The sequence below is a fragment of the Miscanthus floridulus genome, chromosome 12 (genome assembly GCF_019320115.1).
Source record: "Miscanthus floridulus cultivar M001 chromosome 12, ASM1932011v1, whole genome shotgun sequence".
Lineage (NCBI taxonomy): Eukaryota > Viridiplantae > Streptophyta > Magnoliopsida > Poales > Poaceae > Miscanthus > Miscanthus floridulus.
In genome coordinates, this window is record NC_089591.1 from 69,926,344 (window position 1) to 69,953,451 (window position 27,108).

Below are 27,108 nucleotides of genomic sequence, written 5' to 3' on the forward strand. Positions count from 1 at the left end.
ATTTGATGTGACGGAGAATCTTGAAAAATTTGGCGTTTTGGAGGGGAACTAAACATGCCCTTATGGCCTGTTGTTGCCTAATATCATCATGACTCTTGCCTCATGCGGGCTTTTTTCCCTGGAAAAAGAATAGAGATTCGAACGTCTTGGTGCGTTGACTCGTATGGTGCCAAGTCTTCCACTCACCTAGTCACCTACTCACCTTGGTTGGAATTTGGAATTAATTGATACTGCCCATTACCTCCTGGTGCTGCTAAGTGCTAAATCATGAGCATCGTACACCAGCCAAAAGACTGAAAGAAATCAAATCCACGAAAATCACACAACAATACACGTCCAGAGTCCAGACTGGCAATGATCCCGTAGCAGTTCCCTGCTTGCCCTCTCGCTCGCCGGCATGCCGCGTGGAAGAAACCGCCGATCAGCCGCTGATGCGGTTGCACGACCACTCGCCCTGGCCCTCGCTCTCGTATCTACCCTGCCTCGCGCCGCGCACTCGCAGGATCTGGCGCTGCCACCACTCCGGCCACCTGGTCGGAGGCCGACGACGTGCGACAACGTCCCGGAGCCCTTCGGCACAACGTCTCTGCCTGGCGGCTTCGGGGTGATATGCGGGCCAAACAGGGAGGCCATTCTGTCCATCGGCGAGCATGAGTACAGAATCGATTCCTTGTCGGTGCCGGGCAGCTACGTGGTCATCTTCGCGGAGCCCATCACGCAGGTGTGCTACGAGCCTACGACGGCAAGGGCAAGTCGACGCCCGGGGCAAAGAGCTTGGACGGGACGACGTTCACTTGGAGATTGGAAGGGACGCCGTTCTCTTTCTCCAAGAGAAACAAGCTGGTCAACTTCGGCTGCAAGTAAGGTTTTCATTTTTGGAAATTAAAATTTATTGAGGGTCACAGATAAAGAGGATAAACATGATATATCGGAAATATCGGACCAAATTTAAATAAAAGTTAATTTGAATTTAAGTAAATTTAAATAAATTTAAACAAAATTTGTACGAAAAAGATAGATATTTCCTTATCGACACCTACGGATAAAGAGGATATATCGAAAATATCAGGAGATTTCGGCCGATATTGGAAACCATGGCTGCAACCGCACGCTCATGGCTAACTTGTTCAACCTGCCCGGTCATCTCAGCCCGCTATACACCAGCTGCACCACCTCTCCCGTATCAGCGGCTCTTGCCTTGGGGAAGCCTGCTGCGAGGCCCCCATGGAGAACCAGATGAACGGCGCCAAGGCGTTCAGCCTGTCGTTCGAAAGGACCACGGCGAACGGCACCGGCGACGAGGAGGAGGACGGAACCTGCAGCGCGGCTTTCTTCCTGGACAAAGACGAGGCAGTCTTCAATTTCAGTGGCGACGGCCGACGAGGTACGACCGCTAAAAAAGGCCTTGTTGCCGCAAGGTGAGCGCAGGATGATTTAGGATTGGGCGATTGGGAGCACCACCTGCGACCAAGCACAGAGCTACACCTTCGAGCCACTGTGCAAGTACGGCTACGGCACCTGCGTCGACGCGCCCAGAGGAGCGGGCTATCTCTGCAAATGCCCTGACGGGTACGACGGGAATCCGTTACTTCAGTGACGGATGCCAAGGTAAATTAAGGTTTGCCCTTCTTCTTCATCCGTCCAAAACGGTCGCAAGAAGTTTCTTATGTTTCTCAAAAGTAGGAAAAACAGAAAATAGTTTTCCAGGGAACAAAAAAATAATATTTACTAAATTGAAATACATGACTCAGTACTTTAATTATGGGGAACTAGGAAGTTAAGTGAGGGATACATGCGTCTATTGTACTCTCCCTTATTTTGTCTAAAAATGACTAAAATGCATTATTTTTTTAAGGACAGATGGAATAGTTGATAACAGTTAGACTACAATTTCACACATTCATTTTAAACATGGTAGAGACGTAGACATTCATACATACATGTATACTTACCTCTATGAATACACATATACACATCATATTCATATAAGCACCTCTAAAAGACCGGAACTGGACCGGCAGATTTCGAGATAAAACGATAATAATCTACTTGTGAGGAACTAAGCGGTTTTATTAAGAAGGAAGAAGTCACCTCAATTCAAGTTGAAGAGAATTCAAAACAGATCATTGGGATGCTTGTTCACGCCTCCTACACCAACCAATTAGTTTGAGCCCTGAACGGTGTTTGGTATTATTCTTTCAGGCTGGTTCATAGCAAAGTTTTCATTTGTAACATACAATTTTGTAGTCTGTTGTGGATACAAATAGTTTCACCTTGCTTTCTGACACGAAGTGTGTTGTTTTGTTCTGTTTGTCAAGATATCAACGAATGCCGGAATTACAATAGTAACAACTGCACCTATCAGAACCTCTGCAACAATACTTTGGGGAGAGAATTATGTATTTGGCACGGAAACAAATCGATCTTTTATATTTAACACTAGAAATTTTGAACTCTCTTATCTGGCACCGAGTTGAAATTTTCTTTCATAAATGGCACTGTCGTCCATTTAGGCTAGTAACGGTGTCAAGTGGTAGGTAAAATGATATGGATATCCTTGTTTGTAGCAGAAGTCCATGTGCCAAATAGGGAAAAATAAATAAATGGACATGTTGTCAAATCAAAAAATGATAAATATCACGAATATACTTATGAACTAAAACATAGATTTTTTTTATAATTGAAACTGCAAATAAATAGTCAATAAATTTCAAATTCTAAGGTAACAACATGTACACATTACGCTCCTCTCTCTTCCTTTCATCTTGGCCACAGATCAAGGATGCATGGCTTAGGATGGCTACTGGTTGAAATACTATGTAACTTGTATTTCCAAGATATTTATTTTTTAGTTTTCTATAAAAGAAAAGGAGAGTATAAGGCGTCATCATAACATCATGGCTCAAGAGCAGAGCACACTGTGCATGGCTCTCCGGCGTTCGACGACGAGCGATTCAGCACCGGGCCGCGCGGCCGCGAGCGCGCCCGGGTCGTGTCGCGCCATCTGGCATTGCTATCCTGCTCCACACCGGTGCCGGAGAGGCCACATTTTGCGTAGCCCAGCCGCCGCTCGTCCCACACCAGGAGCCACATGACCGGCGTCGCGTCGAGCTCCAGCGCCATATCTGGACAGAGCAGCTGCTGGATGACCTCCTCCTCGCCGAAACGCACGCTGCGCTGCGCATGAACGGTCGTGGCGCATCTAGGCTTGGAACAGATCTTGCAGGTGACTACTATGCAGGAACTTCTCGATCGCTCCCTTCTCTACCGAGGAGCCACGCGGCCCGTTTCGGGCGCCGGCAGGCGATGCCGCCCCGCGGCCTATTCGCGGCGAGCTAGGTGGGTTGGCCGGAGCGCTGCCCGCCACGTCCCCCGCGCCTCGATCTGCCGAGTCCGGCGCGAGAGGCCGTCGCGGCCTGCTAGGCCCAAGAGGCCTCCGTGAGCTCCTGGGCAGGAGACGAACCGCGAGCCAGTATAGAGAGCATTTTGGTACTTCTAAAACAAATCTGACATGGTCAATGTAGTCAACTGACGGATGGATGTCCTAAATGGATGGTAGTGCCATTTATGGAAGAAAATTTTAACTCAATATCAAATAACAAAGTTTGAAATTTTTAGTGACAAATATGAAAGACTAATTTGTTTCAGTATTAAATACATAATTCTGAAGGCTATACCTGTTCATGCCCCGAGAACAATATTGGTGACGGTTACAGGACAGGAACAGGCTGCAACACCACTCTTGTGACACCTGGTAATAATGCCCTACGTTTCAAATTTTTGTCAGTTTTTAGCGTACTAATCTCTCAACCCGTGCTATTGCATAAGTTATAATAATAGGAGATATAATCATTAAAAGTTTGTGTTTAAAACATTGCTCAGTTTTTGTTTATTTTTCTAATACAATTTCTATATAAAGGGCCTCTGTCTGACCGTGATAAACTTATCAAGTACTTTGTATTTTTTTCATCCATATATATATATATATATATATATATATATATATATATATATATATATATATATATATATATATATTCTCTTTTTCTACATGACACCTCCATGTATTTCAATATACATTTAGTTAAAGTTTTAGCTTACAATAGCTCTTACCACAACTCAGTCTAATGAGTCATGACATCATTGATTTTCAATTTTTAATCTTATTAGTTAGTACCATTTTTATCATCAAATTAATCAATAAGTCTTTTGCTTATGGTACCTTTTATGAAAACTCTACTTCAATATTTTATTAGAAATAATAATTTTAAACCTTAGATTGCGCTCTTAGTTACCATGATAGAAAAAAAAGGTCATTTAAGCTTGCACTGAGGTGCTCAAAATCGTCGATATAACTTCAAAGAAAATGTAGGAGGGGCCAATGTACTAACCTCAAGAGAATATTAATATTTATATCTAATAAGTATTCTTTATCGAAAGGCATATAAAAAACTAAGGAAGGTCGTAGACACTTTTTTGCCTGCACAAACCCCCTGAACTGTTCAAGATATTAATTTCTATACCAAAGAATTATATGTGCAATAGTATTTTCTATAAAAATATAGTGCTTACAATTTAGAAACAGATATGTTATAATGTTTAAGTTAAAATGTAGGCACATCATGTATGATTACTTTAAATTGTTTTTTATATACTAGTAGTTACAAAAGCATGTGATTTATAAACATATATAAGCATATTTTATGGTTATTTAGACATTTTCCACGTTACAAGATGCTATGTCAAGTTTTTTTAGAAAACTGAATGGGTCTTTTTTTTGTGAAAAGAAAACTGAATGGATTGAATGCCTACAATTATTAGTGGTAATTAAAATCTATTGGATCAATGGTTAGATCTTCCTTATTTTTGTGAGAATTTTTAAGACTCGTTTTTTTTCTAGCATGTCTCCTAAAAGATCTTTGGAAGGCCTTCAATTAGTAATAGTAGAATAGTAATTTTAGAATATTGTTTTTTCTAGCATGTCTCGTGAGAATTAATATAAGATAATTTCTTATGAGCCCCCGAATCTTACAAAAATTCTCTGAAGACCACTGAAAAACTTCATGTGTCATCCATGCCATCGAAATGATTTTTCTTCTTGTCTCCGTGCCACTACTGTTAGTTCTGTCAGCATTAGTACCAGTCAGATTTTTTACTAAATAGATGAGTGTTTGTGCGTTGCCACGGCTACAACATAAATTAAATGAGATATTTATTAACCAAGTCAAAATTAAGGATATATTAATTTAATTTTTCACGTGTATTATACCATGATAATATCTAGAAACATATTCATTATCGTAATGAATCTGAAATAAAAGCCAGGCTTGGAGCTTGTTGTCTGAAAGTTACAACAAACATCAGAAGGCTGAAAATTTATTGCTAGACACCTAATTGAATTTATTCATGCTCTGTCTTGCCATATGTATACTCGGACTTACAATATCCTAGCCCGCATGAGGCATGATAATAATTTATTTTTTGAAAAAAAGTATTTATTGTCAACACGCAACGTGAAGGACGACGGACGAGATTTGGATCACGATTATGATCATTGCGTGGTGATATTTCATTTTATTTACTTGTCTTCCAGTGTCTTCATATGGTGGTTATTTGCCTGCCGGATATGGATCACATGAGATACGGTGATTATTTGCCTGTCGGATATGGATTGTATGAGTATTTTGGTCCCGCCGGGTACATATTAATAATCCGTAAGTTTTAATTATAGATAGATGGATAAATAGATAGATAGATAAATAGATAGAGAAGAGAAGTGACCATTTTTCTTGGTCACGTCAGCTGTCCTCACTCTCTGTCTGTGCCTATCTGCTCTTTCATCTCTCATTCAAGATAATTGGAATTTTGCCATTATGAAACGTGGGCTTCGCTCGTTTGCCATTCCACAAAAGGGATTCACTCGTTTGCCATTATAAAATTGGACACATTCGCTAGAATGCCCTTTTATCCGCCCACCATGTCAGCAAGACCATTTTGCCCCTGCTTCTTCAACGGCAGAAGATGGAGGCGATGTCGCTGAGCTCGCTGACGCAGGTCTGCGACGTGCTCGGCGTAACGGCGCAGCGGAGGAAGAGCGTACGGCTCACCGTCTGCCCGCAGGTGACGCAGCACCACGTCTGCCGGGGCGCGCTCGAGGCGGTGCTCGGGGATCTCCAGGCCGACATGGCGTCCCTGGAGACCCAGATGGCCGAGCAGATCGCGTCCGCCTGTCTTCCTGTCGGAGACAGCGACGTCCTCGTCGCCGTCCTGGAATGTCGCCGTTCACGCCACGCAATGTCGTCATCAGCGCGTAGGTTCAGGTCAAGGCCACCGCCACCGCCCATCCAGCGCTTGGACTCGCTCGGCATCCGGACGCTCTCCGCCTTTCTCTTGAGATCGCCGGACGGCGGCGGCAGCTCGCAGGTCGACAACCATGGGACACTATTCATGTCGCTGGGTTTAGCTGCCGCCGTCCTGGCCTCCAGCATGCCCTCGCTCTCGTGGCGGTGGACCTCATCGGATGTCTCGACGGAGTCCAGGAGGAGGCTCAGGGTGGTCATGACGTCCTGGTGCTTGATCCTGCTCCTGCCATGAAAGGTGGGAGCCTCCTCAAAGCTTAAGCACAGCCCTGGGTTGCTATTGCTATTGCTAGAGGTGGTTGCATTTGCATTGCACGGACGAGTCGGTTGGTTCCACTGCGACTGCGAGTGAACCCTCAGCTGGCAGAGTCGGCTCCATTTCCTCTTCAGCTCCATCAGATCATCCTGCATCAATCAAACGATGCGAAAAATGCCCTTGAATATGAATGACATCATTACTATTCAGAGAACAGATTCTTCCTAAATTTTCATCAGCACTTGCTAGTGTGTGTGTTCTGTTTATTACTGAATGTACCTTGTGCGACGTCTGGGGCTCGTCTGCCTGCGGCCAGCCAGGGAAGAAGGTCAGCGCGAGATTGGTGCCTGCTGCCTTTGCTCTCACAACCGATGCTTCATTTCGTAACAAGGACAGCAGACAGCCTTGCCGTCAGCTGGGCTGCTAAGACAGCAGACAGCAAGAACAGATGCAACTATTACGCTTCAGTGTTGCATATACTGTAGTATTTTTCATAACAAAGACGAAACAGTAGGCGGCAAGATTTATAGTAGTAGTAGTAGGATAAATATGAGTTGCGCATGCAATCAGATTGTTTGCATTGGAGATTCCGAATCCTGCTAAGGAAATGAAAAATCAGAACATGTCCTCCTAATAGCCACCACTACTCCAGTTTTCTGATTATTTCAGGCTAGTATGTCTCTACTCTAATGGATGGCCAAGCATAGCAAAGTGAATGGTTTCAGGGGTATCCTCAGTCCAAACTCCAGACAGAAGGGACCAAGGTCCAGTTCAGTTTCCTCTCAAAATATCAAATTTTTCAAGATTCTCCGTCACATCGAATCTTTAGACGCATGCATGAAGTATTAAATATAAATAAAAAATAAAACTAATTACACAGTTTAGACGAAATCCACGAGACGAATCTTTTAAGCCTAATTAGACTATGATTGAACACTAATTACCAAATAACAACGAAACTGCTACAATGTCATTTTACCAAAAATTTCAGCATCTAAACATGCACCAAACCAAAAGAGGAGTAAAATAAACAACAGGTTTGTCACCTTGCAGTTGCAGCGCGAGGGCCGAGCTCCAGGTCGAGGCCGCCGCCAGCGCCAGCAGGGACGGACACCGGCTGCAGGTCCCACGTCACCTCCAGGGACGACCGCTGGCAACGCATGAAGGTGCCGTAGCACGTTGCCGCCACCAGCCAGGCGCGCCCGCCATGCCCGTGCGACGCGGCGCGGAGGCGGAGCTCGCCGAGCAGGTGGGCGAGCTCTGCGGCCAGGTGAGCAGCGGGGCTGAAGCCGCGGGCGTCGTCGTTGCTGCTGTCCACGGCCCAGCGCATGTCGCTGACGTAGATGACGAGGCCTGCACCGGTGTTGTCAGTTCCGGTGGCGGCGCCGACGCTGCGGCGCAGGTCGGCCGCCCACGCGTCCACGTCGGCGCGGGTCATGAGCCGGACGTGGACCTGGAAGAAGCAGGGGGCAAAATGGTCATGCTGGCAGGGTGGACGGATAAAAGGGCATTGTGTGTCCAGTTTCGTAACAGCAAAGGAGCGAACGTTTCGTAATGGCAAAATTCCAATTATCTCCTCTCATACGCACTTCCTCGCCGCCCCGCCGCCCGCCCCTCCCCTCCCCTCGGCGATGTGGCCGGCGCCGCAAGGCCACGGACGCGCTCGCCCTGCCCGATCTGCCTCAAGAAGCAGCCTTCCCCGTCCTCCAAGCGCGGGAAGCGCGGCGCCGACGCTTCGCTTTCCCCTTCCACCTCTCCCTCCCCGTCCCCGCCTCTCCGCCTCCTCCCTCGCCGTCTCAGCGTCAGATCAGGCGTCAAGCCGTCAAGAATGAGGCCCACGTTGTGGAGATCCCGGTCACCGTCGACGGAGCCGAAGCATCCGAGGCGAGGCTTTTCTTGACAAGGCTCCGATAGCGGAGGCAGGCGGGGTCCACCCGCTCAGGGAGATCGTGGCGAGCGCAGGGGCACCTGCTGCTGCTCAAGCTGTGGCAGCGGGAGGAGGACCGCATGGGCCGCGCGCGCGCGCTGGAGGCGCGCATGGACGCGGCTTCCTTGGCCCACAGCGACAACGGAATCGACAGCGATCCTGTGCTCCAGGACGGCGCTTCTCTGAGAACCAGATGTTGCACAGGAATCCGCAGGTGAGGGAGATGTTGTGGGCGTAGAGCTTGACGCGCGGGAAGCTGGTGCCCGTTCTGGGTGTGCGGGTGCCGCAACTTCTGCAGTGCCACCACCAGCCGGTTGCCGATGGCGATGAGCCCCAGCGCGCCCGCGTGGTCCAGTCCCCTGCACTCCACCCCCATCAGGCCATCACCCACCTGCCCGTCTTCATGCTTGGCCAGCTGCTCTGTTTCTGTTTCATGGCCGTTCTCTGCTCTGTGCTGAATGTGGGATCGACTAGCAGCTCTGTGCTGTTTGGATGGGTCGCGTTTGATTTTGTCCATAGCTGGAGCACCCCCCGAATCTTAGATTCTGTTGTGCTAGTGAAAACTCATGAGCACACATGCTATAAATGATTGGAGGCCTTCAATTAGTAATAGTAGAATAGTAATGTTAGAATATTGTTATCTGAACGCAATATTTCAACATAACCTTCTCCCTTGTATCATAAGGATTAGTGTTTTAGAGTTGTCCACAAATATAAGGATTTTGGTACCGAATCTCCAAGCATTAATTTAATTCAACAACTATGCAATATATTTTTTTTAGGTGGTGACTTGCCATTTAAAACCAGGGGTTACTGAACAATGGGGCTATAACTATTGAACTAATGCAAAAAACCGTAGTCCACTTCTGATGGGCACATCCGTACATGCGCCTATTCTATCTATTTTTAACACCTTAAAAACTCTAGAAGTTCTTATATATGTGGACAGAGGAATAGTGATTTTAGCTACCTATGCTTATTGTAGCCAATTGTATATTGTAAAATACTTTCTGAATGTAATTTAGCCTATGTAGAAATCTTTAATCCCTATTGTTTTTATATTTTCAAAGAAAAAATGAAACATAAACCCTCAGACCCAGTACACTATAACATAATTTCTGAATGCAACATGCCGAAAAGATTTCTAGGATATTTAAAGAAACTAGGTTAGCTTCTAAATCATTCTACAACTGACTGATTTATTTTGTCTTTCGAGCTTACTCCCAGTCACTTGCATTCAAGAATTGTCTCTCATGGAACAAATACTTGAATCCTGAACTAATGTAGATATATGCCTATATATTTCTCGATTACATTTAGAGGTACTGACGAAAGATCTAACAATGAACGTTATTTTGTGCTGCAGATTCTCCTACGCAACAACCGCAAGGTACAGGTACCATATAACTTGTTGTTTGCTATGAGTGTACGAATCCGTTAGTTCATCATGACTTTATCATCCTTTGAGATTTGTTTGGCTGCATCACAATTCACTCTAATCCACATGTATTAGGGTGTATTGGAGTAGAAAATTAACAGTTTTAATTTTCATTCCAATTCATCCTGATGCATATATGTGGATTAGACTGCAGCCAGACAAGGCCTTATATTACCGGGTCTTTAGTGCGGTGCCCTTTTCTATTTGTGGAAAATCTCTTTAAAGAGAGGTCGTTGCTGATCCTTGGCTATTTATCAGGTATCAGCATGTGTGATCACCCAGAAAAGAACCCTTGTACATACATTAAGTACTGCATTGATTTGGAAGGAGTTGTTTCGTGTGCCTGCCCTGAAGGGATGAGTGGTGATGGCCGGAAAAAGGGCAGTGGCTGCTATTTTGGCTCTCAAAAGCACTTTCCTCTAGACACAATTTTGTGTAACTTCCTCAATACTGAAGGAGAATATAATTGGTGGAGATTGTGTTATATTGCATTGGGCTTCATGGGCTGATTATATAGAGTACATAGGACTAACATCTCACGTGGTTAGACAATGTGGTACTATTCCTAGTTACTCTAACATCCCCCCGCAGTCACAGCGGGAGTGCCGCAGACGGTGAGACTGGAGAAGAAGCTGAAGCTAACATCCCCTGCAGTCATAACAGTCGATGCGGCGCATATGATGTGGCTGGAGAAGAAGCCGATGAGTCCTCATGCAAGGCGGTAGCCCTTTGTGCCGATGTCGAGGTAGCCGAGCGTGAGGGCGCAATAGCCGTGGTCGAAGAAGCTGTGCTGAAGATGGCCGAGGTCGACGTAGTTGTGGTCGGATTGCCATGTCGATGGAGCTGCAGGCGCGCGAGGGGCGCCATGATGATGACGGAGACGCGTCGAGGCAGTCGTCGTGGAATGGGGCGATGCCGAAGTCAACGCAGTCAAGGCCGTCGTAGACGTAGAAGAAAGGCGACAACGCAGTCGAGGCAGACGGGGTAGGAACGGGAGGGTCGATGCCGAAGTCGATGCAGTCAAGCCACCTGTGCGCCGAGGCGTGGGCTGGGTTTGCCAGTCCCAGCAACGCATCGGGGACGAAAGCACGCGTCGGTGTTGCCAATACCGGGCGTACAAGGTAGAGGGCCCCAACCACGGTGATGCCGTCGACGTGGTTGTGCTGGACGAAGAAGAAGCAGTGCGAGAGCAGACGCATCGGCGAGCAGGGCTCAGTGACGATGCGAGGGGTGCTACCGGCGAGCATGGCTCAGCGACGGCGCGGGTAGCGGCAGCTCGATGACGAAGACCCAATCAGCAGGACGAAGACCTTGTGCAGACGGATGGCGCAGCAAAGAGTGCGCAGTACAGTCGTCGATGCACAGGGGACGGTGATGTAGATGCAACGGCGAAGCGGACACACGAGCGATGGTGCTGCAGCCTGACGAGGCGACACGGCAGCAAGCCAACAGCTCTGTTGCTCGGAGAAGATGCGCATAGTACTCGGCGATGGACGTCACGGGAGCCAGGTGGATCGCGCATAATCGGTTGTACGGATCGAGTACGCGCGAGGTGGAGCGACGATGGAAGAAGCCGGCGGAGGTCTCCCGATCTGTGGTGGTGATGACGAACCGACAATGTAGACATGCGGACTGAATGACCGAGAAGCGACGCGGGAAGGCGTCCGCTCGGCATCGCCTGCCCCGGCCAGGCCGCACAGTCGAAGATGTAGATGTCATTGTAGTCGATACCGATGCCGGAGTAGGTATGCGCGAGGTCGACTGGCGATGGGCGACTCAATCCCGATCAGTGATCGGGCAGACCAAAAAGATACAGCAGCAACGGATCAGGTGTACCCCGGCAACAGTGCACCTCAGCGCGGCTCGTCCCGGCTCGCGGCACGAGCTGCCGGAGTCGGACGGGGCGGGGCGCACGACGGGTCGCGGTCACGCGAGGTCGCACGAGGATGACGCAGATTTGCGGGCCGCCACCATGGCGGCGTGGTGTTGGGGTCGATCTGCCCGGGCCACCACCACGGCGGCGCAGGATGGGGCGACGCCCAGCATCCTCCACGGCGAGGGCGGAGAGGGCGGCGAGGTAGCACAGCGCCGCGAGAAGACCCGATCTGTCGCTTGACGACGACGAAGAGGGCGCGGGATCAATAGGATCCGACGCCTAAAGAGGTGGCGCTGCCCCCGGCGGAGATCGATTTCTCCCCGGGGGCGCGTGGTGCGGAAGCGGCGGCGGCTAGGGTTAGGATCTAAACCTAGGCGAATGATACCATGAAGGAGAATATAATTGGTGGAGATTGTGTTATATTGCATTGGGCCTCATGGGCTGATTATATAGAGTACATAGGACTAACATCTCACGTGGTTAGACAATGTGGTACTATTCCTAGTTACTCTAACAAATACATATAATATATATCATATGCTTACCACATTACGTCAGTGCACATTAATCAACAAACTCCTTAAATAAGGCCTCATCATATATATAAGCTAGTATTATGGTTTATGAATAAAAAAGGAAGTAAAGTAGATTAAACATGTCATTCACTTTTTTAAAAAAAAAGGATTAAACATGCCGTTGGTAATGATAAAGAGAGAAATTACAGTTTACATTAGTCCTAAAAATTATCTCAATGTTGCTACATGGGGCCAGTCAGAACACAAGTAATCTTGTATCATGCACAATCTGCAGCAAAATAATCAATTCAACAGTCATCAGTCATTCAGTCCTATTTGCATTGGTCTCAGTAATGTTACTCCCACATCTGCAGGTGTAGGTCTTGCACTTATGGTTACAGTGACTACCGCTGCATCGTGCTACTGCTGGGCGATAAAGAAAAGAGAGCTAGGAAGAAAGAGAGCAGAATTGTTCAGGAAGAATGGTGGCTTACTACTGCAGCAGAGATTTTCAACAATCACATCTCAAGGCGAGGACCAATATTCAGCAAAGATATTTAGTGCAGAAGAGCTCAAGGCTGCTACTGACAACTATAGCGAGAATCGAATCCTTGGCCGAGGTGGACATGGCACAGTGTACAAGGGCATTCTTCCAGATCAAACTATAGTCGCCATAAAGAAGTCCAAGGTGTTCGATGAGAGCCAAGTGGAGCAATTTGTCAATGAGATTGCCATCTTGTCACAGATTGATCACCCAAATGTTGTCAAGCTTTTGGGATGCTGTCTAGAGACACAGGTACCATTGTTGGTTTATGAGTTCATACCTAATGGAACACTCTTCCAGCACATCCACAACAGAAATGCAACTCGCACTCTAACATGAGAAGGTTGCTTAAGGATAGCTGCAGAAACTGCAGATGCACTTGCCTATCTGCACTCCACGTCTTCTGTACCAATCATACACAGAGACATCAAATCAAGCAACATTCTGCTGGATGAGAACTTCGTGGCTAAAATAGCAGACTTTGGTGCATCAAGATCAGTCCCATTTGACCAAACTCATATAACTACTCTTATTCAGGGAACTATTGGGTACCTTGATCCCGAATATTTCCAAAGCAGCCAGAGAAGAGTGACGTTTACAGTTTTGGGATCGTTCTTGCAGAGCTGTTGACCAGGCAGAAACCTATTTCTGCAGCAAGGCCTGAAGAATCATGTAACTTGGCTATGCATCTGGTGGTTCTATTTAATAAAGGGCACCTACTTCAGGAGATAGAGCCACACATTTTGGCTGAAGCAGGCGAAGACCAATGTTATGCCGTTGCAGAGCTTTCAGTAAGGTGCTTAAACGTGAAGGGAGAAGAACGGCCTGCCATGGTGGTGGTGGCTTCAGTTTTACATGGGCTAAGAAGGTCATTCACCATAGACCAGACTCCCACAAGAAAAGATGAATGGGTCTGGGAAAATAGTGAACAAGAAGCGAAACATCTAAGTGAGTCCAGACCAATTCCCAGTTTGCAGTCATCAGAAGTAAGCACACAATGTAGCATGGAGGCTGAAATGTTATCTTCTTCTCATACGCCAAGATGATCTTCCTGACAATGTACAATTGATTATGAATTATGATTAATTATTGGGGCTCTGCTGTGATACTCCCAAATAACTGTGAGCCGTCCATTTAATTAGATCGGATGGCTATAATTGTGAAATATGAATTTGTTTAATTTCTTATTTGTTAAAATAGGATAAATGAGGAAAGGTCTAGATTAAAAACACCTCGATTCTAGATCTAATTGATGTGTATCTGATTTGTTGGTTGTGGCAAATCTTTTTATTTTGGAATTTGGTGGTGTCACGTCAATACGTAGGAATTGTTACATGCATCGAAGTCATTGTTGGTTCTAGAGATCTTCATTGCATTAGCTTTCGTAAGTGACAAACAACACTAACATTGTCATAGTAGAGCATCTGGAGTCAGGGCAGTCAACCCAGTTGGTGTGGAAGTATGCTGTAAGGGGCTAACAGTACCGCTATTGATGTGAAGCCCAGTTGAGAGCATGCCCTTCACGTAGCGCAGAATGTGCTTGATCATCGTGAGGTGAGGCTCGCGGCGATCATGCTTGAAGTGACAAACCCTACGGTATCACATATGCTAAATCAGGTCGATTCAACATAAAATACTAGAGAGTGACACTCGGCCATGCCAGCACACTGAAGCAAGTCCACGTCATACTGGTGCTGGGAGACAAACATACCGTTGGAGAAGCCAAGGAATTAGTGCCGGTCACCAATGTTCGTCATGGAAAACTCGGCATGGATTCGATTAGTGATGTGTTGTTGCAGAGCTAGCGAAGAGGCCATCATGGTGATGGTGTCTCCTTTGTAAACAAAGAGAGATCTGTCGAAGGATGATGCGACAAACCTCAAACGGAGGATGTACGTAGCAAAACGCTAGCATCTGAGGAGCTTGCTTCAGACAATGAAGAAACACATTCTTGACGTCCATCTGATGTATCGTCCATGCATGTGAGGTGATGATGCTGATGACAACATGAATAGTCAAAGGCTTGACTATCGGACAATGTTGTGCTACTAAGAGAAGCCTCGGATCTATGGTAGGCAAGAGTACAATCGGAATGGACACATCTTAATGTACACTGATACAAGTATACAACAGCTGATAGCAAAAAGTGGCTGAGGCGTGTAAAAGACTTAATGATGACGTTCCTGGTGTCAAGACGATCAAGAAAATTATTTGGATCATTGCATTTGGAGTCCCGAGTACAGAAAGACGATTTTGGGCCTAGTCTACCAAAACTGGCCTGGCCGGTTTCCCAAACCAGATAGGCTAGTTTCTCTTTAGGTTGCCCAGCCGGCCTGCTCAGACCTGACAAAACCGGCTGGGCCGATGTTTCTACTGTTCCGAGATCGGTTGGAGTCCAACATCCAATCGTTCAAATTAGAACTTTTACCCCTTTGCCCTAACTTTTCCAATCCCCTGTTATTTGTCGTGTCTCGTCGAGATTCGGTGACGTTCTAGGCGGCCTTGTTGACCCTAGGACAACCTGGGTGTGCATCTCCTTGTCGGGTCTTCCCGGGAGGTGTTCTCGAGCTGTATCGGCGAATAAACGGGCTTCAAAGCGGTTTTACCAACCGGCTGGTCGGTACCTACTGATTTCGGAGTTACTCGCTGCGTGGTTAGGTTGTGTGCGACTTCGGGCGTGCTAGCCATTGCTAGTGTGTGATCCTAGATTCAATTCGGCGTCCACAACAACATGTGTACAAGCATCTGGCTATACATATCCAATAGCATCACATGTCAGCTGGCAATTGCAAGGCAGACAACCTTTCACTTATTGTATTTGTTATGAGTGATGAGCCCATGTTACCCAAACTCCAAAGCCATGACTGGCTTCGGTAGAATATGCAAATGCAGCTAGATATGACTGTCTTAATACAAAAATCGCCTTTGGAATAGGTTGTAGTCAGAAGCAAATCTAAACCCGCATCACGGTATGGATAGAACGTATGCAAATGAAGAACTATAGAATGGTCCATGAGTGGATTAAGAGAAACATATATAAGTCTCTTGATTTCTTTGTTGACTTTTGATACAGTAGAGATACCAACTTAGCGGAACTATCATCACTTTTTGAACTACAAGCTGAATAAAAAAAGAACATAGTTGAATGAAGATAGGTCAAATAACTAAAAGAAGACCTTATAACCGTATTCCATTAACCGGGTAGTTGGAAGCTAAACACAAGACAAAGATATTACTAAGACGGGATTGACAATTGAGAATGTAGAAGCCAGCTAAAACCTTTTATTTGTGATAGTTACGAGTTAGGGATAGGATGCGGTACTTTTGGATGGACATGGAAGTGGAATGATCTCCATGCTTCCATCGCCAGCAATGCCAAGGCACAAACTTGATGGTGCGTCAATGCTCATTTCTTCATGGCAACATGACTCCTGAAGCATAGACTCGTTCTTCAGGATAAAGTATTGTTTCATCAGCCTTCTCAGTGCTTCAAGTTCAATTGCAACGTCTATCATTCTTGGCCGTTCTTCTCCTTTCAACCTTAAGCATAGTAACGCCAACTTTGAAACCGTTTCAACATGTCTGATTCCAGCTTCTTCAGCTACTACAGGATCAACAATTTCCAACAACTTATTTTCATGGAATAACATACTAAATTGCAGTGCTAGGCTTCTAACATCTTCCGTCATACCATCCATAATAGGCTTCTTCCTTGTCAATAGCTCGATGAGTACCACACCAAAGCTGTACACATCACTCTTCTCAGTCAATTGGCTTGTCTGGAAGTACTCAGGGTCCATGTACCCTAGTGTCCCTTGCACTAATGTTGTCACATGGGTCTGATTGTACGGTATTAGCCTTGAGGCACCAAAATCGGACACCTTTGCGGTGAAGTTCTCATCAAGAAGTATGTTCGACGACTTGACATCTCTGTGAATTATTGGCATCTTTGTAGCTAAGTGTAAGTATGCAAGTGCCGATGCAGTTTCAACTGCGATGCTTAGACGGCTCTCCCATGACATCGGGACCGATGTATTGTGAAGATGATGAAAAAGGGCCCCGTTGGTAATGAATTCATAAACCAATAAGGGAACTTCAGTCTCAAGACAACATCCTAATAGCTGGACCACATTTTTGTGGCTCGCTTGTGAAAGAATGATCAGCTCATTGACGAACTGTTCCGTCTGGGTTTGATCAACTCGCTGTGCCTTCTTGATTGCCACAACCACTTGATTGGATAATATGCCTTTGTACACAGTCCCAAATCCCCCTCTACCAACAATATTGTCATCACTGAAGTTGCTGGTAGCTTTGTCAAGCTCACTGGAGGTGAATATATGCAGTGGTGCCCTCTCAGAAAACATCTGCTGCTTCAGCAACAAGCCACCATTTTGCATAAAGTATCTCTGTCTTGTCTTGGCAAGTTTCCTCTTCTTAACAAGCCAATGAGTCCAGAAGCCAAGGATGAGGAGAAGCACTAGCAGAGATAATCCTGCAACTGCGATAGAGGCGCAATAAAATTCAGATTTTTTTAATTGGGTGCAGCATTTATTCAACTCGGCATGCTTCATGATTGAATAATCACACTTATCACTTGTTGACTGAGTTATGGTTTTATTAGACATTTACCTATTGCAATCACTAATGTGCCTAGTCCATTGCAACCGCTTCCTTCCTTCAAGCCATCGCCGCTCATCCCTGCTGGGCACATGCACTGTAAACCACCTATTGTGTTGACACACTTATTGGTGCACGGATTTCTGGAGGTGCATTCATTGATATCTTGCCAATAGCCACATGAAGGGAAAAAAACAGATATCAGACATGGACCGGTATTTAGTTCAAGAAACAAAAGCTAGTGACTGCGAGATCCGAAATTATAATCATAGAAGAGTTTGTTACCTTGGCATCCATCAGGCCCTTGCAGGTATGGGTTCCCCTCAAATCCATGGGAGCAATTGCAGCGGTAACCAATTCCGTTTGATGAGTTGTAGCAGTAGGTATTCTCTCGGCAGGCATATGATCTGGACAGTTTTGCCTCTTCACAGCTGCTACCATTTATAGACCACTCGAGCACAACAGGTCGGTATTGAGGTCTTGTGTTATTTGTGTTGTTCAAATCAAGACTTGAAAACACATATGAGTTCTGCTCCACAATGAAGGCCTCACCACATAGCGAAAAATCGCTGCCCTTGTTGGTTATATTACTGAACTCTAACTCCAGCTTCTTTAACCCTTTGGGAACCGGTGCTTGGCAGCAAGCCACACCAGAGCATGAGCCATTGATGATGTTATTTTTACTAGAGCAAAAGGAAGCACAGCCACCGCTATACCCCGTACTACCATTCAACAGCATGGCCACCATGTTACAACCCAGAGCTGTGAACTTGTTTCTTGTGTCTGAGAATGTGAAGATGGTCCCCTCAAGGTTAACGCCAGAGTTCTTCCCTTTGCACCGCTGAAAATTGGCACTAGCCAATATGCTCACAAGACCATCAAGCAGTGAGATGTCAAGAATCCCAAGCACGCTATTTCCAATGGGAAGCAACGGACCACTGGATCCACACAAAACATTAAATCCTCGGGACAGGAAGGGGCTCTTACCAGCAACGCCAAAAGGATATGGAATGGAAACATTGGAGCAACGGTAGGTGCTTGGTTCCAAAGGATGAACAAAGGATGGAGAGAAGCATGTGAGAAAGAAGAGGATCTGCCAAAGACAAAGGAGAACCATTGCGCCCCACCCCCCCTTCTGTTTGTCTTTGACTAAAAAATGAAGCCAATGGCTACTTACTAGTAAGACTTAAGGGATTGAATATGTAGGACAGAGCTGGCTCGATGGTCTCTGTCTGGGTTCCCGTTTGGACGAAGTTCCTCGTTAATTCAACGGGTGGATAAAGGCGACAAGATACAGTAAGATAGGGACAGAACATACTGCAAGTGTATGTTCTTTTTGACGGACTTTTTTGTTCGAGAAATCTTTTTGACGGACTGAAAAATACTGCAAGACATAAGTATCAACTAACACTGTGAGAGAATTTCAAAAAAAAAAAAAAACAACACTGCAAGTCAGCAACGCTTATGGGGAACTTTTGTTTTTGCCTCTGAGGAATCATGCAATCTCATTTTTGCCATTTGTTTCTGCTTTTGCAACCAGGGCGTTCAAATGAGAGACCAAAGTGAGATGATTTTTTGCCTAGTGGCAAAAACGAGATGGTTACGTTCCTTAGTGGCGACAAGGGACGAATTCCATTTGCTTTTTGTCTGTCTGCTTTGTTGTTTGCACAATCGAAGTGGGCAAGACCAGGAACCAGACCACCACTTGTGTCCAATAATATTGCGTTCCTTGTATTGCACGGTGATATTGATTATTCTCAGATGCCTCATTTTCTCTCATCATGGTGGGTCTTATCTTCTTTCTATAAAGCTGGTGGTATTGCCAATCAAATCGATGAGCGCTGATGATCCAGTTACCCTACCCTTGACTCAACGTGGATTGACAATTAGGGCCTGTTTAGTTGCCAAAAAATTTTACGCAGTACCCGTTACATCAAATCTTGTGGCACATGCATGGAGTATTAAATGTAGATGAAAAAAACTAATTGCACAGTTGGGTGAGAAATCGCGAGACGAAACTTTTGAACCTAATTAGTCCATAATTAGACACTAATTGCCAAATACAAACGAAAGTGCTACAGTTGCCAAAATCCAAAAATTTTTGGATCTAAACAGGGCCTTAGGCAAAGTAGCTCCACTATAGTACTACCTCTGTTCCAAATCATAGGCCTTTTGAAGGTGTCGTGACATTTCGAGCAAGTAGCGAATGATGTCTTTACCTAGGTATATGGGCGGTGATTTAGTCTTAGAATTGAATGTCACTAGAGTATGCTCAATCTTTTTTTCTACCCGTTCACTTTGGCCGGGAAAATCCTAACCACCCACTTTGATCGTCGCTCCCGCATCAGTGCTTAGCGAGGAGTTGGGTCGTACCGTTAGTGAGCAGCGCAAGGCGTGGACTCGGCTGTGTTGGGCCCTTAAGCAGGTCGTGAGTTTGCGCTGTGCTCTTGGACCGCTTCAACCCTAAGCCGGAAAAGTTTCTCTTCGGAAGAAAAAAAAATGTCTAATTTACCCCTCTCAAATATCACGGTCGTCCGATTTTGCTTCCTGATCAAAACCAATTTTTTTTAACTCCCCTCAACTTTTAAAAGCGTTTGTTTTACACCTTAGACGGTTTTGCTAATGTAGTACCACGTTAGATAGGGGTGACTCTTTTTTTTTGAAACAATTAGATGGGGGTGACTCACACTAAGTCAAAAGTTAACGGAGGTAAATCGAACTAGAAATATTTTCTAAAAAGAAACAAAAAAAATTCTAAATATACATGGAAAAATAATGTAATTCAAATTCTAAAATTGGATTTAATCTTAGAAAATTCATAAGAATTTGTTTCAAATTGTAAAACTAGTTTTAGATTCTTTTCATAAAACTATGACGGACTGAAAAATACTGCAAGACATAAGTATCAACTAACACTGTGAGAGAATTTCAAAAAAAAAAAAACTAACACTGCAAGTCAGCAACGCTTATGGGGAACTTTTGTTTTTGCCTCTGAGGAATCATGCAATCTAATTTTGCCATTTGTTTCTGCTTTTGCAACCAGGGCGTTCAAATGAGAGACCAAAGTGAGATGATTTTTTGCCTAGTGGCAAAAACGAGATGGTCACGTTCCTTAGGCCTGGTTTAGTTCCCAAAAATTTTCACCCTAAACTATCGTATCGAATCTTGCGGCACATGCATAGAGTATTAAATATAGACAAAAAAAAAACTAATTACATAGTTTGGTTGAAAATCGCGAGACGAATGTTTTAAGACTAATTAGTCCATGATTAGCCATAAGTGCTACAGTAACTAACATACGCTAATGATGGATTAATTAGGATTAATAAATTCATCTCGCAGTTTCCAGACGAGCTATGTAATTAGTTTTTTTTATTAGTATCCGAAAACCTCTTCCGACATCCCCGAAACATTCGATGTGACATCTAAAATTTTTCATTTCGCGAACTAAACGCAGCCTTAGTGGTGACAAGGGACGAATTCCATTTGCTTTTTGTCTCTGTCTGCTTTGTTGTTTGCACAATCGAAGTGGGCAAGACCAGGAACCAGACCACCACTCGTGTCCAATAATATTGCGTTCCTTGTATTGCACGGTGATATTGATTAGTCTCAGATGCCTCATTTTCTCTCATCATGGTGGGTCTTATCTTCTTTCTATAAAGCTGGTGGTATTGCCAACCAAATCGATGAGCGCTGATAATCCAGTTACCCTACCCTTGACTCAACGAGGATTGACAATTAGGCAAATAGCTCCACTATAGTACTGCCTCTGTTCCAAATCATACGCCTTTTGACGGTGTCGTGACATTTCGAGCAAGTAGCGAAGGATGTCTTTACCTAGGTATATGGACGGTGATTTAGTCTTAGGATTGAGGCATTGTTCGTTTCTTTTATAATCCGTGCTTTTCAGCTTATTTTTTTAGTCGAAATAGTATTTTTCTCTCACAACAAATCAGCCGGAACAGTGTTTCGGTTTGTTTTTTCAGCAAAACGAACGGGGCCTGAATGTCACTAGAGTATGCTCAGTCTTTTTTTTACCCGTTCACTTTGGCCGGGAAAATCCTAACCACCCGCTTTGATCGGACGGCTAGTGCCACTCCCACATCAGTGCTTAGCGAGGAGCTGGGTCGTGCCGTTAGTGAGCAGTGCAAGGCTTGGACTCGGCTGTGCTGGGCCCTTAAGTAGGTCGTGAGTTTGCGCTGTACTCTTGGACCGCTTCAACCCTACGTCGGAAAAGTTTCTCTTCGGAAGAAAAAATGTCTAATTTACCCCTCTCAAATATCACGATCGTCCGATTTTGCTTCCTAGTCTATAAAACCATTTTTTTAAAACTCCCCTCAACTTTTAAAAGCGTTTGTTTTACACCTTAGACGGTTTTGCTGATTTAGTACCACGTTAGATGGGGGTGACTCTTTGTTTTTGAAACAATTAGATGGGGGTGACTCACACTAAGTCAAAAGTTAACGGAGGTAAATCGAAGTAGAAATATTTTCTAAAAAGAAACAAAAAAAATTCTAAATATACATGGAAAAATAATGTAATTCAAATTCTAAAATTGGATTTAATCTTAGAAAATTCATAAGAATTTGTTTCACCTCAGAAAATTGTGAAACTAGTTTTAGATTCTTTTCATAAAATTATGCTCTATCTTATAGTGCCTCGTCAAATTTTTTTGAATTTTGATGAACTCATTTTGGTGCTTATTTGCTAGTGGAATATCTCATTATCGATTATAATTAGTCAATATTGATCGTCTGGACTGTGTAGAAGCGTCAGTGGATATCATGGTCCCATCGTTTCGGCAAGGGAGTATATGCGTTCTTAGAAAATTATTACATGCTAAAATTCCAATGATTCCTGAAGCATGTCTCTTCCAATCGTGTGCCAAATGCTTTACACGACGGTCTGTTTACTTCTCAAGCAGTGTAGTGTAAATCAAGTAGTAAGGCCTTGTTTAGTTCCAAAAATTTTCCCAAAAAGTGCTATAGTAGTCATCACATCGAATCTTGCGATACGTGCATAGAGTATTAAATGTAGACGAAAAAAAACTAATTGTACAGTTTGGTTGGAAATCGCGAGACGAACGTTTTGAGTCTAATTAGTCCATGATTGAATATTAATTGCTAAATAAAAACGAAAGTGCTAATTTCTAAATTTCACCCAACTAAACGCAGCCTAACTTTCTAACTTTTACATCCAGAACATCTGCGCTGCAAACACGGGCCATACCTAGAGACAAGGTACGAACGCCCACGGTGATCCGTAGTTTGTAGGTCGCCCCTCTTGTCATACTTGACGCCGAATATGGTGACATGTAGTGTAGGACACAGTCGTCGACTTCACCGTCCGAGGCGTCCCGCCATCTGACGCCTTGGCGGGCCGCGCACTCGACAAGGCAGAACCTGGCGTCGCCCATGTACGTGAGCGTGGCACCTGTAGGTAGCCCCACATGTCTCTTGGGATTCTCGCGAAACAGCGTCTTCCTCCCGAGCTTCGAGTCCGGCCGCTCGGCTGTTCCACGGCGGGAAGGGATGACACAGGAGCAAAGGAACCCATCCCTGCGAAGCCCCACCCACGCGTCCACCTCGTCGACATAGTAACCCTGGCCTTGGAAAGGCAGCTGCCACTCGCCGTGCCGCGTCCACACCAAACTCCGGGTGTCAAAGGAGTGGGTGGTGACACGAAGATGGTGCGCCCGTCCGGGTGCACGGCGTGGGCTGTGACGACATCGCGGTTGCCCAAAGGCATCGGCGCGGGGACGCTTTCCACCGACCACCGCTCGACAGCCGGAACTCGTCCTCCTCGTCGCGAGTCCCCCGTGAAATCACCTCGAAGGAGCACTGCAGATGATCTTCACGGTGCGGGTTGAGCACGTAAAGCCGCTCTGTTAGGAATTTAGGCATTTTCATTATCAGTTTAATCCAGAAATATAACATCAGTAGGTTTGTGACAGCATATATGTGCATATGTATATTTCTTATGAACGCTACAACATGCATAGATGACATACTTATTACTACGAAATATAACATCAGCAGGTTCGTGACAGCATATATGTGCATGTATATATTTCTTATGAACGCTACAGCATGCATAGATGATATACTTATTACTGCAGCAAGAATACAAAATACAGTAATCATAGAGACCCCGTGCAGGATTCTCAGGCGGACGAGGGTTCCGGAGGCACCTGCTCTCCTGCTCCTCCGTGCGCGTAGAGATAGACGGAAGACAGAATATATGGCTGCTGACAGGAAGAGAAGACGAAGGCAGCGTAGAATCCCAGGAGACGGTAACTGATGCAATCAGTTGCCTCCACCATCTAAGAGTGAAACTCCCGTGATAATGTGGATTTAAGTGGCAAAAGACTGCCCACGCCCGCCTGCCTCGCCACGCCCACGACCTTGGCCCTGCCGACGGCGGCGGCGGCGCGCGCGCATGCCATGCCTTTATCCTTTTTCCAGCTTCTCAATTTAGATGAATAATTTACAACCATATAAGTTGAGTCAACGTTCAGTCAAAATCCCGTATGGTATTAAACCATGCAACACTTAATGTTACGTACCGTAGAGTTTTATTTGATTCATTAAATATTATATGGGCCAAGCCCATATTATATCCAACAATCCCCACCAAACTCTAGGGTTTGTAATAAAGTAGTCTTAGAATCATATTTCTTTTATATATCAGTGTTTCGATGGAGACTGTTAAGTTGAACATCCATCTAGAATAATAGTTTCACTCAATCACAACTGAACAATGGACTAAGCCTTGAATTGATAGTTTTGTGTGAAGTGAATGTCACTAAAGTCTTTAGCTGATACTGGGCAGCAAAAGACACCCCCTCTATTTGAAACATATAAGTCATACTTCAATGCCTTTTATGAGTATTTAGAGATCACCCAAATCTTATAAACTGTGACCAGCAGTCTGACTCATATAGGTGTGTTCCTCAAAAGATGTTCTGTAGGACAACATCTTTGCTTTGACAAAGCCACTTGGAACATATTAAGGCAAAAGCCAGCCTACCTTACAGAAAGGAAAGATATGCATCAGAAATGAGTCTTACTAAGGATCTTTCCTCATAATTTACTACTAGCTTGTTTCACCGTCCTACTTCACGGGATTTCCGATCACATAGAACAGGTTACCACTATAGTAAATTTCAAGTGGATCTCAAACCCATCTCTCTCGATACATTTTCTATCACATTGCGTGACAGACCCTTAGTGAACTGATCTGCCAGATTGTTAGACGTGTGAACATAGTCCAACGCTATTACTCTAGAGTTTCTCAATTTTCTGACAGATTTTAGTCGTCTTTTAACATGTCTTGTGGACTTTATGTTATCCTTAGAACTGTTAACCTTCGTAATCACAGTCTGATTATCATAGTTCATAGAAATAGCCGGTATGGGATTTTCAACAACCGGTAAATCCATAAGGAGATCACGAAACCACTCAGCCTCAGATCCAGCAGTGTCTAATACTGTGAGTTCTGCTTCCATTGTAGACTTCGTTAAGATAGTCTGCTTGCAAGACTTCTAGAAAATAGCACCACCTCCAAGCGAAAATACATATCCACTTGTGGCATAAAGCTCATCAGCATCAGAAATCCAGTTGGCATCACAATAGCCTTTTAGCACTTTCGGATATCCGGTATAACAAATACCATAGCTCATGGTTCCTTTTAGGTAGCGCATCACTCTCTCAAGAGCACGTCAGTGATCATCTTCCGGATTTGACACAAACCAGCTCAGCTTGCACACAGCAAATGAGATATCAGGTCTTGTTGCACTAGCAAGATACATGAACGAACCAATGATCTGGGAATATCTCAACTGATCCCTTACTATTCTTCGATTTTTCCTCAATAGCACACTAGGGTCATAAGGTGTAGAAGCAGGTGCACAATCACTAAACCCAAAACGACTCAGCACCTTTTTCACATAATGGGTTTGTATCAAAGTTACCCCACCATTACCTTCTCTTAGAAGCTTGATATTAAGAATAACATCAGCCTCTCCCAAATCTTTCATCTCAAAATTTTTAGATAGAAATTCTTTCACCTCCTCGATCACTTTGAGGCTAGATCCAAAGATCAGTATGTCATCAATATATAAGCACAAAATGACTCCATCACCCCACCATACCGATAGTACACACATTTATCAGCTTCATTCACAATAAAGCCAGCAGATGTTAAAGTTCTGTCGAACTTCTTATGCCATTGCTTAGGAGCTTGTTTTAGGCCGTATAATGACTTTAATAATTTACACACCTTGTCTTCTTGACCATTTGCTACAAACCCATCAGGCTGATCCATATAGATCTCCTCCTCCAACTCTCCATTTAGGAAAGCTGTCTTAACGTTCATTTAATGAACGATAAGACCATAAGAGACTGCCAGGGAAAAGCAAAACTCGAATTATAGTCAATCGGACAACCGGTGAATAAGTATCAAAGAAATCATCACCCTCCTTTTGAGTATAACCCTTGGCCACAAGCATTGCCTTGTACCTCTCAATAGTACCATCAAGCCTAAGTTTTTTCTTGAACACCCATTTGCATCCTATAGGCTTGCACCCATAGGGACGATCAACAATTTCCCAAGTTCCATTGGACATAACAGAATCCATCTCACTCCATACTGTTTCCTTCCATAAGTCAGCATCAGAAGAGGAATATGCCTCTTCAATGGTCGTTGATGTGTCATCCACAAGATACACAATATAGTCATCACCAAAAGACTTTGCAGTCCTCTGTCTCTTGCTTTTCCTGGTGACTATAGTGTCATCCTCCTCTGGATTTTGCACATAGGATTCCTCAATTTGTTCTGTCGGAGTAAAATTTTCATGCTCATGAGGAATTATAAATTGATGACTAGTTGTGTTAGGTGCATTTTTCATGGAAAACTCATTCTCAAAGAATGTAGCGTCTCTAGATTCCATAATTGTATCAACAGCCATCTCAGGAACACTAGAGTTTATAATTAAAATCTATAACCCACGCTGTAAATAGCACAACCAAGAAAGACACCATCAACAGTCTTTGGTCCAAGCTTTCGCTTTTTGTTTATTGGCACATTCACCTTTGCTAAACAACCATAAGTTCGTAGGTAAGAGAAATTTAATCTCTTCTTCTCTCATTCCTCAAATGGTGTGATTTCTTTATTCTTTGTGGGCACTCTATTCAGGACATGACACGCTGTCAATATAGCCTCACCCCACCATTCCTTAGATAGTCCCGCAGTCTCCAACATAGCATTAACCAAATCAGTTAGAGTACGGTTCTTTCTCTCTGCAATCCCATTGGACTATGGTGAGTATGGTGGCGTCCTCTCATGAATAATTCCATGCACCGCGTAAAACTCAAAAAATTCATTTGAGAAATATTCTCCCCCGCGATCGGAGCGCAAACGCTTGATTTTCTTCTCAAGTTGATTTTCTACCTCAGCTTTATAGACCTTAAAATAATGCAACATTTCATCTTTTGTTTTCAGCAAATATACGTAGTAAAATCTAGTGTAATCATCTATAAAAGTTATGAAGTATCGTCTACCACCTTTAGTCAATTC

The 27,108-nt window shown here is 44.6% G+C and overlaps 1 protein-coding gene and 1 pseudogene across 1 annotated transcript; one reads left to right on the top strand and one right to left on the bottom strand.

Annotated features, from left to right (window-relative positions):
* Positions 1-237: 237 nt before the first annotated feature.
* On the top strand, positions 238-14,189 carry LOC136497287 (wall-associated receptor kinase 17-like; annotated as a pseudogene).
* Positions 14,190-16,069: 1,880 nt separating this feature from the next.
* Positions 16,070-18,674, bottom strand: LOC136497288 (wall-associated receptor kinase 17-like). The gene is made up of 3 exons (XM_066493085.1): positions 17,818-18,674; positions 17,545-17,697; positions 16,070-17,413 (listed from the first exon to the last, which is right to left on the bottom strand). Exons 1-3 carry the CDS (start codon positions 18,647-18,649, stop codon positions 16,218-16,220), a joined length of 2,181 nt encoding a protein of 726 aa, XP_066349182.1. The 5' UTR covers positions 18,650-18,674; the 3' UTR covers positions 16,070-16,217.
* Between the last annotated feature and the right edge of the window lie 8,434 nt (positions 18,675-27,108).

What these genes read in the sequence shown, in the direction of transcription:
- LOC136497288 (XM_066493085.1), bottom strand. Translation starts at nt 18,649, where the DNA reads ATGGTTCTCCTTTGTCTTTGGCAGATCCTCTTCTTTCTCACATGCTTC. An exon ending in AGGGCCTGATGGATGCCAAG is followed by an intron (nt 17,698 to 17,817) that starts GTAACAAACTCT and finishes GCTATTGGCAAG; the next exon opens with ATATCAATGAATGCACCTCC. An exon ending in CACATTAGTGATTGCAATAG is followed by an intron (nt 17,414 to 17,544) that starts GTAAATGTCTAA and finishes CCTCTATCGCAG; the next exon opens with TTGCAGGATTATCTCTGCTA.